Source organism: Adelges cooleyi, unplaced genomic scaffold (genome assembly GCF_023614345.1).
Source record: "Adelges cooleyi isolate 19-005CV unplaced genomic scaffold, UGA_ACOO_1.1 ACOO_flye_CR_arks_rails_tigmint_CR_PRNA_574, whole genome shotgun sequence".
Classification (NCBI taxonomy): domain Eukaryota; kingdom Metazoa; phylum Arthropoda; class Insecta; order Hemiptera; family Adelgidae; genus Adelges; species Adelges cooleyi.
In genome coordinates, this window is record NW_026096268.1 from 75,389 (window position 1) to 89,170 (window position 13,782).

General features: G+C 30.7%; 1 protein-coding gene across 1 annotated transcript; it reads left to right on the forward strand.

The window, feature by feature from the left end:
• The first annotated feature begins 907 nt into the window (after positions 1-907).
• Positions 908-8,649, forward strand: LOC126843482 (NFX1-type zinc finger-containing protein 1-like). The gene is made up of 13 exons (XM_050581039.1): positions 908-1,260; positions 1,328-1,445; positions 2,429-4,367; positions 4,435-4,518; positions 4,588-4,859; positions 4,930-5,073; positions 5,141-5,414; positions 5,472-5,667; positions 5,981-6,125; positions 6,305-6,652; positions 6,833-6,956; positions 7,147-7,276; positions 8,380-8,649. Exons 3-13 carry the CDS (start codon positions 2,447-2,449, stop codon positions 8,489-8,491), a joined length of 3,750 nt encoding a protein of 1,249 aa, XP_050436996.1. The 5' UTR covers positions 908-1,260; positions 1,328-1,445; positions 2,429-2,446; the 3' UTR covers positions 8,492-8,649.
• The last annotated feature ends 5,133 nt before the right edge of the window (positions 8,650-13,782 follow it).

Below are 13,782 nucleotides of genomic sequence, written 5' to 3' on the forward strand. Positions count from 1 at the left end.
ATTAAAAATAATAGTAATTAACTACAAAGCTATATAGCCACAGCCCACACGTCACACGACATAATAAAGCCGCTAGAGAAAAAAAAAGCTGAAAAAATTAGCTACTTTTACTTTTACTAAATTTTGTTTTTTGCCAATTTCAAACTCTTCAAATTAAAATAATTCAAAATACTTTCTTATTGCACACCTAGACCCTAATACAAACATAACCTGAAAATTTTAAGTCGCTAGCTATCATAGTTTAAGCTGTGCATTGATTATGAATCAGTCAGTCAGGACTTCTTTTTTATATGTACATGAAGATTAGCACAAACAATTAGAATAAACTTAACTTATTTTTTTTCTATAAATTTTAAGTTAAGTAATTTTTTTAAATCGTTTTAATTTTGTTTACTTTACTAGTAAAAGTAACTTTATCCCGTTTTTTGCAAACTAAGGGGTTAAAATTACATTTTTGATGTGCTAGCCTCTTCTCCTGGCCCTACTCAAGTTATGCCTATGATTCACACACATTTTCCTATAGAAATCCCCATTCATAGGCGTAATTTCAATTTTTAACTTGGGGGAGCTGGACATTTTTAAAAAAAATATATATAAGTAAATATATTTTTGTATTTTAAAATTGTATGCATAACCAATTTTTTTTGGTGGTGCTATGTCTAGCATTGGGGGGGCTAAGCCCACCCTAGCCCCCCCGTATTTGCGCCTATGTCCCCATTGGATGTTTAAAATATAAATTTTAAATTATAAAAATGCATAATAAACCAGTGATAGATATCACTAATGTATTACGTTATTATACTTTACTTGATTACCTATGTAAATCAGTAGGTTTTTTTTAAATTGTTGGATATTGGAATAGAAATAATAAAAAAGTGCCATGCCCAATACAAATAATTATAATGAAGGTAATAGGTACACACCGACGCCGGGCATATATAGATATATCTGTGCCCGCAGCCCGGTGCGGGGTGCCGGCCCATGAACAACTGTTGATAGTGTTATCAGTTATCAAACAGCTGGTGTTAAGTAGCTGCTCACATGGCATTTTCAGTGGTTGACTGTTAACAATGGTAGTAAATTCAGTTATCCCCTCTTGAAACCGTCACCGGCATTTATAATTTCATATTAATGTCTCTTTTGGAGTTTAGAATATGCCAGTTTGCACATATTATTATAACGTTTATCTTTATTGTTTCATTATTTTCTTTTTTGTAAAGCCCAATTTTGTAATTATCTCAATTATATAGTTTACAATCGGTACGTTGGTCTTGTTGCTAATATTATCTTTTGAAAATATATTTATTTCGAGATTATTATATTACAGGAATACGGTGAAAACTTATTGATTGCAAATTCACTAGCGGACCGTTGTTGCTGTTAGAATATAATATTTTTTAAAGAAGTCAGTACATATTTTCAACGTAAAATAATAATACAGAGAGGTAATTAAATTTTTTATCTTGCATATTATGACTTATGATAATTAAACAAAATAACGACTTAAAAAAAAGTGAAAAAGTAAAAAATAAATAAATAGGAAACACAATAAACATATAAAGATATGACAAATAACATTGAGTTATTCTAAACACGAGTTGCCTTCCAACAAAACTGTACCTTTCCCTTTTCTGTCGATTTACTTTTTTGCCCAAAAAGTCTTATGACCAAAATTTAAGAACTAGGCCAAGTGGAATTAATAACATTTAAGTATAAAAGTGTACAATTTAATTTTTTTTGTGTTATACCTGTAGGTGTTTAAGAAATGTTTAAACATTTTTTTCTTATTTTTCCAAAACTTCAAAAAGTTTTGTTAATTAGTTTTGGAAATGGGCTACTTATATTTAATCCGTCGACTAATTTGAATTAGATTTTATTTTTGCTGAAAAAGGTAAAGTCTGGTAGAAGAGGGAATCAAGTGTTATCTAATTTAACGGAAAAAGGAAAGGTATAGTTTTGGCGGAAAACAGCCATGCCCAAATCAATAAAATTTAATTTATTTTATTTTTCGTTGGGTCCCTTCAAACATTAGAAATTTTAAAATTTGGCCCAGATAGTTTAAACCTGAGTATTACGTTTTCTCAAAATATCCATTAAGATTGAGTTGAAAAACATTAGTAATGCATTATTTGAAAAAAACTTGTATTTTTTAAGTACAATGACCCCACTGAAAATAACTTTCAAATATACAAAATATTTTAATAATGTAATTTGTGTTGCTTTAAATTTTGAGATTTTGGTTTCTCACTTGTTAATTAAGTATTTGATAGTTCTCAAATCTGGTTAAGTTGGTTATTATCTAACTTAATTTATTGACTATTTAAATAATCTTTCATTTTAAAAATAGATAATTTGACCATTTCTTGTCAGTGTTAGTTGATAATTTATTTTTTTAATTTTACACAGTTAATAAATTTATATTTTTCAGTCTTTTTAATAGTGCACAATGACTAGAAAAAAGAAGGTAGCCAATTATCCTAAACGAGTTCAGAAGTCTGAATGGACTAACCAAAGTTGGTTAGAAAATGACTTGTCTCAATCAATGACATTAACTACACCTGTAAACAGTTTAATCAATTTTAGAGATATTCCGTTGTATCCTACGTTTGAAGATATAAAAAGCAAACCACCAACGTTATTTGCAAACAAGGTAAAACGGCCTTACGCAAATTGTGAAGAATATCTAGACAGATTTTTTCGTTTAATGCGTGAAGATTTCACATCGTCCGTCAGAGATGCAATATGTTTTTTGAAAAAACCTAACAAAAGTGAACACGAACGTTTCGAAATGCAAAGGCTGTGGCATTATGAAAATGTTCAAATACAAAAAACTAATGCTACTTCGTTAAAAACTATGATTTTTCGTTTTGAAACTGCCACTAGAGCATTGCAATTTGATTATGAAAGTAGTAAACGTTTTAAAAATGGCGCTTTGCTTGTACTAACTAAAGACAACTATGAAACATTTAGTTTAGGAATAATAACAGACACTTTTAATTTAAATAGAGGTATAGTGGGTGTTGATGTCGTTGACTTTAAGGAAGTCAATAAATGGACTCGCATTGACATTTTAGAACCATCGGCTTTCTATGAACCTTATAGATATGTGCTGGCAGTCTTTCAAGATATGTCCGAAATTAATTTCCCAATGAAAAACTATATTATATATGGATGGAAACAAATCTCACCCCCTACATATTTGGTCAACAATTCAACATATAATATAAATGGCATTGTGTTTGATATTCTAGATAACAACAAATGGCCTTCTGCTAATTCTTTACAAATGGATATAAATCAATACGAAGCTCTAAAAGGTGCATTGACTAAAGAGTTCACTATGATTCAAGGGCCCCCAGGAACAGGCAAAACCTACATTGGTTTGGAAATTGTTAAAATTATAATTGAGAACATGTATAAAACTAAAAAACTGACCAGTCCCATCTTGGTAGTGTGTATGACAAATCACGCTTTGGATCAGTTCCTTGAAGGCATATGGAGAACGACCAAGAATATTGCTAGATTCGGTTGTGGTACCAAGAGCGACATTTTGGTCAACTACGTACCTCGCATGAGCATTGCTCGCAATGATACGTGTGCAGACATATATGTAGGTGCTAAACGAAGTGTTGCTACAACATTACAGCAAGAAAATGTGTATCAAAAAAATATCAAACAAGTAACTCGTAATATTGGTATTCTTAGTTTGTCCACACTCATGGAAGTACTAATAACAAGAGGCTTCGATTCTTGGTTTAATGATTCCTATGACCTATTGTCTTGGTTGTTCTATAATGTCACCGATGATAACGGTATTAATCCAGTAGATTTTATGAAAAAAAATAAATTGTTATCTTCTTGGTTGGTTAAGTCAAAAAGTGACCATGCCGGAGATCAGTTGTATTGCATGACATTAACAAATATTAAAGAATACTATTCACAAACACAGTGTAAATTGGACGGTTTGCATCGTATATTCAATCCTGATAACAACGAACACGTTTTGAGAAAACGTGATTTGGAATATACTTTAAATACCATAAAGACTATTGAAAAACATATGAATAAACACTTGAAATTAGTGCAATCCGACACTATTGTTGAGTATACTCAAAATATCAACTGTAATGCAATTGATGGGCGACATCGCTGGTTGCTGTACTATAATTGGGTTCATCTTTATTTGATGTTGGAAAACAATCATATAGCGAATATCAAAGATGATGCACGTCAAATGAGACGAGAAGTAAATAAATTTAAGTCGATTGGCTTTTTGAAGCCTGTGAAAAATAAATTTGTTATCGGCATGACAACAACTGCAGCCGCAAGAAATAGATACTTATTAAAGAATCTCAAGTGTCCAATTGGTAAAATTATTTTGAAATGGTTTTAAAAGTGAGATAACTATTATTTATTATATTATATTATTTACAGTTATCATTGAAGAAGCAGCAGAGGTCCTTGAACCTCACATAGTAGCTTCATTGTCTGAACATTGTAAACAACTAATTCTGATTGGTAAGATAATACAAACTAGAAGTAATTTTGAAAAATATATTTTTAAATGTATTATTTTTTTAAAATTAGGTGATCACAAACAGTTACGTCCCCAAACAGCTAATCATATTATGGGTCAAAAGTACAAATTGGATGTCTCACTTTTTGAACGAATGGTTCATAATGATATTCCTTCATACATATTAGCAGAACAACATCGTATGAGACCTGAAATCGCCGGTTTGGTAGCACCGGCTATATATCCACATTTAAGAAATCACCCGTCTGTATTAAACCGACCTCACGTTCGTGGTGTTGCCTCTGACGTATTTTGTATAACACACAAAGCATTTGAAGAAAAAGTGATTGAACTTGTATTATTTGTACTAACAAACTTGTATTTGATTATAAATGTTATTTCATTTTATTTAGGATGTAGAACTATCCAGTTTTAAAAATAGTCTTGAAGGTGACTTTTTAGTCGCTTTAGCAGATTATTTATTAAAACAAGGATATTATCCTGAAGACATCACCATAATGGCCATGTATAACGCTCAAGTTGTATATATAACCAAGGTATTAATATAACGTGTAACATTTTTTATGTCAAATGATTATTATGTATGTTGTTAATGTTTTTTAGTTAATAAATAATCCACCTTATGAACATTTAAAAGAAATTAGAGTTTCATCTGTAGACGGATATCAAGGCGAAGAGAATGAAATCGTTTTGCTATCATTAGTGCGCAGTAATAGTTATAATAGCGTCGGGTTCCTGAAAACAAATAACAGGGTATGCGTAGCACTGTCAAGAGCCAGGTTAGGCTTTTATATTGCAGGAAATCTAGATCTACTTTCTAGGGCCAGTAAATTATGGGAAAGCATTAAGAAATATTTATGCAAAACACAAGCTATCGGTAAGCACTTGTGTTTGTGTTAATATGTGAAATTTAATTCAATTTTTTTTGTATCAGGCTCAAAATTAAAGTTAAGATGTACAAGTCATAACAAAGTGTTGGGAGAAGTGTCTAGTGCTGCTAATTTTATGAAAGTTGGTAGTTGTAAATCAATTTGTAACGTCGTCCTATCTTGTGGTCACAGATGTACAAAAAAATGCCATGCCGACGATAGTGACCATTTGCAAGTGAAATGTCCACACCCTTGCACGAGGTAATTATATATTATTATATTATCCTTGCTAACAAAACTTGACGTTTCTTTATTTTAATAACAATAAATAATTTGAAAATATAGTTGCATATTTATTTTAATAAAAACTTATTCACGAGTTAAAATTCTATGTGTTTAAATTAATTTCTTTATTGTTTTTATATTCTTTTCAATACAAAATGTATTTGAATTTATTATTTGGGTATTTGTTCAAATAAAAACAAAATTGTATTTATTATTTGAATTCTTATTTAAAGAAAGCTCAGGCATGTTTAATATTTCTATATCAAATTTGTTTCAATACTATTTTAAGGAGGTGTTCAAGAAATCACAAGTGCAAACATATGTGCTATGTGGAATGTAACAACTGTACAGTGTTCACAAGAGAACTTGGAGAGTGTGGGCACTTAATTGAAGGTCAATGCCATATTTTCAATCAAATCAAGTGCAACGTCAAAGTATATTTAATTTATTTTACAAGTAAATAATATATGCAGGGCCAGCTAGTACGATGAGCCTTTTTCTATAATTAGAGAAATCATAGTCGCATCGATAGAGTACATGGTTAAGGCACAGCTTTTACAGTCTTCAAGCCGGCCCTGATTATACTTTTTATTAAAGACATTTTTTCAAATAGGTCAAGGTAATGTTGGAGTGTGGTCACGAAATTGAAAAATTGTGTCATAAGCCTTCAGTTTGTGACAAAGCCTGCGAGAACCTGGCTCCCGGTTGTTTGTTCCGACATGCGTGTAAAAACAAATGTGGCCAAGTTTGTGGTCCATGTACAGCTCCTATTCCGATAATAATGTACTGCGGGCACACTTCACAAATTTTGTGCTCGCAAGAAACAAATTCTGCTGTATGCAAGACGCAAGTGAGACGTCAACTGCCGTGTGGACACCAAACGATGGTTTCTTGCACTGAAGACGTATTGAATTTAAAATGTCAAGATAAAAGCCATAAAAATGATAATGTTATGAAAACAGTGAGGAAATAACAATACATATATGTATTAACTAAATAAATACAAGGCTGAATAATATTAATTTAATATAATATTTTGTTTAGCTCACCTCGGAGTTAAGGTTTAATTAATTAAAAAAAAAAAACAATATAATGGTGGCGATAGCTTTGAAATTTAAATTATTAATTTTTACTATTACAGCCTAAAGCTGTTGTTCTGGTGGACCGTACAAACGTACAAACTGAAGAGATTGTAAAAAACAAAATTATTTTTCCATGTGGACATAAAGGCCATTTGAATGTTCCCAACGGTTCAAGTATTAATGGTAAGTATGTATGAGCATGAAGTCAATAAAGTAAATAGAGTGTGGTCTAAATATGTTCAATCTATTTCTTATAATTTTCAAATACTTTAAAAACAAATATTTTGGCTTCTTATTTAAGTTTCCCTTTGCAACCCTGTTTTATTATCATTTGTACAAATTCTATGTATTTATTTTTATTTTTCATGTACAGAAAATTCCAATCCAGAAATATTGGCTAAATATTGTGACAAAATATGTTCTAAGAAACGAGAATGTGGACATTACTGCAAAGCTATGTGTAAAGATTGTCCTTCAAAAAAACAGCATAACGCTTGTCATAGGTAAGATCAATAATTATACCACGTATATTATCAATTTGTTTATCAGATGTAAAAAAAAAAATGTAAATAAGGTGAAGTAATTTTTCTTTAACAATACCTTAACTAATAAATTAGGCTTAGAGCAAAATAACTATAACAAAATCAAAAGAGTTTTTTTTTTGTATGAAAACCATATCTGTTTCAATATGGTTAGTCTAGGGCTAGGATGTTATTGCACTTAAAATTTATAAATTTGTTTGGTGAATTGCCATACAAAATATTTAAATTACACATTGACCGTATTCAATTTCCATATTGATATGTGTGAGTGAATGGACAGTAACAGGTAAAGAAAATATTTTCATCGGATTGTGAACTATGATATATGGACTACGTATGGCAATACATTTTTATAGACAGAAGATCAACCCTAATCATGCCTACCATAATACTAAAAATTAGTTTTTAAGCACATGATTGTCAATAGGTACAAACAATGCTTTTATCGGTATTTATATTTTTATACGGAAACGCTTACTCATTTACTTTTACTACTACTACTCACTTGCATATTATATTTTTTACTGTGCTGGTTTGTACTGTGCTTGGTTTGAACTGTACAGGTTAGAACCTACTATAGATATGCATCGAAGTATTTGTTTAAAAGTGGTTTAATCACTTTTTGTTATAAAATTCCTGTAGACCTGTGACCATCCCGCTCCCATTACGCCCCGACCCCACTGTACTGACTTTTTTTGTTTGTTAATCATTTTTTTTTTATCTTAAGACATTTTTTCGCGGAATAAAATGAAACTGTTGATATTTTTACAATAGGTTTTTTTTTACACATTGGATTAGAGTTAACTTAGTAAACTGCTGCACCAAAATCTTTGATCAGCATTTTGTTGATCGATGAAAGAGCACATTTTTCACTCTTTAATGTCAGTAAAACAATCGAGTTTTTAAATTTAAATTTTAACACGCTCTAAGTAACAAAAAACACTTTCAGTTCCGCTATTTCGTGTTAGTTTGTGTATTAATATTACGTCTTTCAGTGTTACATTATGCATAAATTACAATGTATAATACTCGTATTAATAAATGTGTTTTTTTTATACTTTTAGTTGCAAAAGGAAAAAAGTTTTTAGTTTAAATACTGTTTCCTCTATAAAGTTTCATGTTAAAGACAAAAAACAGTCTAAGAAGATGATTGTCGATGAAGTGAGTAATTACTAAGTATTAGTATGAGTATATTATGTTGCTCTATTTTTGATGTGATAACGAGTGATGGAATACAATTTTATTTAAGTTATTATTTTATGTTATTACCTTATTATTTTTTTGTTGACTACTAAATTATATACTAATGTTTTTCGATTGAAAGTTTCCTTATAATAATTAATAATATAATTTATGTTTTGTATCTCAGTAGAATATAGTTGAGAAGTTATTATCATTTTTGTTTGATTAGTGTTTTGTTGAAATAAACATTGATTTTAAGTTATTCTAAATGTTGGTTGGGGTTATAAGCTTAGAATTTTAAACCTTTTACATTACATGGCAATTATTAATTAACAAAACCATTCTGCCCATATTCATAGTATGTGCATGAGAAAATGGATGACGCAACCACAGGTTTGGGGTTATTAGCGTAAAATTCACAAAATTATAAGTCAAGAATATTTTACTAATCCAGTGCACTACCATACGTATTTTTGTTCATATAGTGAAAAATTAAAATCAACCTTTAATCGTCATCCTCATTTTAAACACACGTCTCTTCAGAAAAACAAAACCGATAAATTATTAAGAAACGTCAAAAGTAACAGTTTGCTTTATGATAATGCACTGTATAAATTTAAGTAAATTCTGGAGTAATTTTCAAATTCATTTAGATTGTAGTGTAGAGTTTTTGTCTCAGTACAGTCTTAAAATTTACAACAACATTTAACACTTTGTGTGCTATCTGTGTGATTTAGTTTAATTTATTTAAGTACAAATAATTTAATAACTTAATCTAAAAGAAAAAAAAAATTGTTCTCCCTAGTTCTAAAATAATACGTTTTTTTTATATCATTAATTTAATTTTTAGACTATTATCTCGTGCCTTTTATAGTTTTTTTTTTCATGTACTCCAACTTTAGTCTTTATCTTCTAATATGGCCTTTTACGTGTTGTAAAAGGTCATATTACACATCTTTAAATAAAATTGTTCGAATAAATTTGTACTCGACAATTAATAACAAATTTATTTCTAATTTTATTCATATTAAAAATGCTTTCCGACAGCTATTTGGTTTTGAGTTAAGCCATAATTAATAGTAAAATTCTTATAGAGAAAATATGAATACCTAATAAATATACGGTAACCTTTTTTTCAATTAATTATGAAGTCGTATTCGAATAATGCCCAACTCTGAATACAGTCCAGATGATTTGAATCATTTTTATTTTAACGCCGGCCATTCCGCCCTCGGTTGTAAGAAATCTGGACCTTATATTGGGTATTGGCCTTAGTTGTAAAGAATCGTTTTCAATGGGTCCGTTGTCGATTTGTCTGTGGGCATTTGCTTAGGTCGCGTGTAAAATGGTCTCTGCGGTATTGGGGAAAACGCATATGAAACGTCAACGCGCACGGCCAACGGTTTGTCGTACCTACACGCTTCGTTAGACCATGCAAATATTTGATTCGACGTCATGTCGGCGGATGATCAGGAGAGGGTGACACTCGTGATCAGGGTTAGAGAGAGAGGGGTAGGACGAGAGCGCAGCCCCGTAAGAGAAATACAAACACGAATCACATTAAACGAGCCAAGCGGATAGAAAAAGTGTAAAAAAAGGGAGGGAGGGAGAGAGAAGATGGCTATTGGCTAAGTTCGGGAAAATAATGCGTAGCGGTAGAAAAGAATAGGAAAGAGAATTTTTATATGTCAAACTGTGTATAATATATATATATATTTGTAGACCTACGTGTTACTTCCATTTTGCGCATGCAAATTACAAAATATACACACACGACCCGCCGTCGCTGTCACCGTCTAGTCTAAGCAATCAATCCACCAACAAGTTGTTTTTAAAACGACAGTAATTTTTTTTTTCTTTCAAGTTAGCATAGATGTACGTATTTCTTCGGCGGGACAAAAAGGATTCTAAATAAACGACAACTGAAGTATATAATCACACACGGTTTCTACTTGTAATCGATAATTCTCAAGCTGTTTGTTTCGCCAACAAACCTACCTACGGCTTCATAAAGTACCTATGTTTATATATACACTTATATAATATTTACGTATGTATTAGAGTGGATTTAGTTTAGAGTGGATACAGTTAATTTATTATTTCAGTTAAACTGGAAGTTTGGTATATTTCTATTACTTAGAATTCAATTTTATTTATTATTTATGATGGTAAAATTCGACGTAAAAATCTTACTTGAAATGAACACTCAAGAAGCACGGATTTGTGCTTACTGGTGAGAAACCATATAAATGTAGTATATATTAGAGCATACATTTGAATAGCTTTTCACCTGTAAGTACAATATTTTATTGACATTTTTAGAGTTTTAGAAAGAAAAAACATAAGAGCTACCAAACTTCTTAATGTTTAGTATAAAGTCAGTTGTTGTTATAATAGTCTTCTGTCTCTGCATGCTTTGCTTTGTATACAGTTGCTGTTTGCGAAAAAAAATGTTAACCAAAGATCTCACCTCAAGAAGCATGAGCTTGTACTTACTGGTCAGAAATCATCCAAATATAGTGTATATTAGAGCATATATTTGTATGGCTTTTCACCTGTAAGTGCAATATTTTATCAACATTTTAAGAATTTTAGAAAGAAAAAACATAAGAGCTACCAAACTCCGTACCGTTTAGTATAGATTCAGTTGTTGATATAATAGTCTTTGTGTGTGTTGGTTTGAATACAATTTGCAGTGTATGAGAATAATCTTTTAACTAAGTCTCTCACCTGAAGAATCGTGAACTTTTGTATACTGACAAGAAACCATACAAGTACAATATCTGCGAAAAATCTATATCCCACAACGAAAACCTCAAGAAGCATGAGCGCGTACATACTGATGAGAAACTATACAACTGCAATAACTGCGAAAAATTAATTTAACAAAAGCCTTACCTCAAGAAACAAGAACTTGTGCTTACTGGTGAAAAACCATATAAATGTAGTAAATAATATAGAGCATACATTTAAATGGCTTCTCACCGGTATGCACAATGTTTTACAAAATATATTTTATGATATTCTACTTACATCATTAAACTGATTTTTTCATGTAACAAGCTTATAGATCAGAAATCGTATATGAAAGTAATTCTATTGGGTCTATAATTTTATAAATCACCCCTTTCCCATCAAAATCAAGAAAAACATAAAAAAGTTAATTAATTTTGATATAACTTTAAAAGTAAGTCCATTCAACAACATTTGGTAACATATTTTTCAATAAACATTTTTTATTTAAAATAAATTTATATTTTACTGTTTTAAATATTATCTTATGTAAATATATTTTTATTTGACTGTTTTAAATAACCTGTATTTTGAATAATTGTTTAAATAAATATTTATTTAATTTTCTATTTTGAATTTAATTTTAAATAATTTTTTTAATGCCACGCCGACCTCAGTGACTATTTGTGAAATGTTCTAACCATTGCACGAAGTAGGAATCAAATTATTTTATCCTTATGATCAAACTTAGGCGTTTATTTATTTAAATAACACAAGGATTTAAAAATATTTTTCGATTTTTATCAAGTAAACTTTTATTTATGCATGTATATTATTGTTATACATTAATTTAAACAAAAAATGTATTTGAAATTATTATTCGGGTATTTGTTTTAATAAAAACAAAATTATACTTATTATTTTAGTTTTTACATTTTTTATTTTATACAAAATATATATAAATAATACCCACGTTTGGGTAAGAGCCCTAATAGGTACCATTTCGCTCCAAAAGTGGTTTACTGTAGTGTTCTCCAATGATTAGATTAGAGATTAAACTCTACACACTATAATGTTATGGTCAATTTTTAGGAGTCATAAAATGTCAGTATACTATATAGTGTATATAGTGCACCTTCTTGGTACCCCTAGATAACGCCTGTGAAAGAAATTATTTTATTTTTAAACGGACAAAACGTTTGAACCATTTTTGTCATTATTTTCTTGGTAGGTCGCATACTTGGTACTTTTTTTAATTTTCTTGAAACAATATAGATGCAGTAGTACAGATATCAATGATCTTTATTAAAATCTCGGCGTACATCAGGTATATAGTAAAAGACATGAGTAGTAGAAAATACTAAGTAGACATCTGGGAGCCTAGTCGCTTCATTTGACACGGCGAAGAGTTTCACGGGCCACCGGGTGTATAATATGCTTACGGATTTCCCTGGAAACTTTAACCAATTAGAGCGTTCAGTTGTCAACGGATTTTTTTCTTATTTTTTTTTCCCGCTAGTCCCCGTATTACCTCGTGTTACGGTACATTGAATACACCGGGTGAATGAGGGTGGTTTAACGTCTCCAGCAGCAACGGATTTCGTTTAGCCTCAGGTAACGTTCAGACGGGGGCTTTATGGCCGTGCGATAGTCGGTGGTAAACAAATAAAATAAAGGAGATGCGATATAGTGTTTTCCGAAAGTTTAACGTTTAAAGTGGGTTTTTACAGTAAGTCTTCAATTAATCATCGCATGTCTGAAAATCGATTAAAGATGATTTTTATTTTGTCAAACGACCATCACCAGGGTAAGGTAATATAAATTTCAAAGTACAACAAGCTCGGTTCTAAAATATATTGAAATTAAAACAAGTTGGACCTTTCCAACTGCGCTTATATTGCATTAAATCTGTTGGTTTTACTAGGCAATAGCTAGGGATTTTACGTGTTTACTAACAATGTGGAACAAATGCAGAAGTAAGCAATGAACTTGCAGTTTTGCATTCACTCAAAAACCGAAAACGTGTGGGTCATTGTTTTTGAACCTAAGATGTCTGCGTATGAAACATTAATTGTACAGTAACGCGAGAAACTTTTTTTATTACTCGACTCGTCTCGAGTGTGCCCTTAACTATATTTAGTTATTACTTAAGTCACTATATCTAGTCACTGTATACTCATCCCGAGCAAAACATATCTCCCACACTGTCTGTAGAAATTTATAAACGTGTCGTCAGCAAACATAATTAATGACCTTTTGTTCGTGCAGGATCTCGTGTCAATTCATTTGCGTAAACACTTTGTACCTACAATATTATCCAGTACAGCAATTACAAGGTGGCGACCGTGAGTACACAGTATTATAATATATAATAGAGTTGGCGTATGACGTGTTATTTCTTGACAGATAGTTTCCACGCCACAAATTAATCATGTGTGCTAAAATAGAAATTGTTTAACGCGGTTACACTGGTAAAACGAATAGGTAGTTTCAATTTGTCAAGTATCGTGACTAAGGCTCGCATATTATAGTTCTAGAAACTATAATTATTT

What these genes read in the sequence shown, in the direction of transcription:
- LOC126843482 (XM_050581039.1), top strand. Translation starts at nt 2,447, where the DNA reads ATGACTAGAAAAAAGAAGGTAGCCAATTATCCTAAACGAGTTCAGAAG. An exon ending in GAATCTCAAGTGTCCAATTG is followed by an intron (nt 4,368 to 4,434) that starts GTAAAATTATTT and finishes TATTATTTACAG; the next exon opens with TTATCATTGAAGAAGCAGCA. An exon ending in TGTCCACACCCTTGCACGAG is followed by an intron (nt 5,668 to 5,980) that starts GTAATTATATAT and finishes TACTATTTTAAG; the next exon opens with GAGGTGTTCAAGAAATCACA.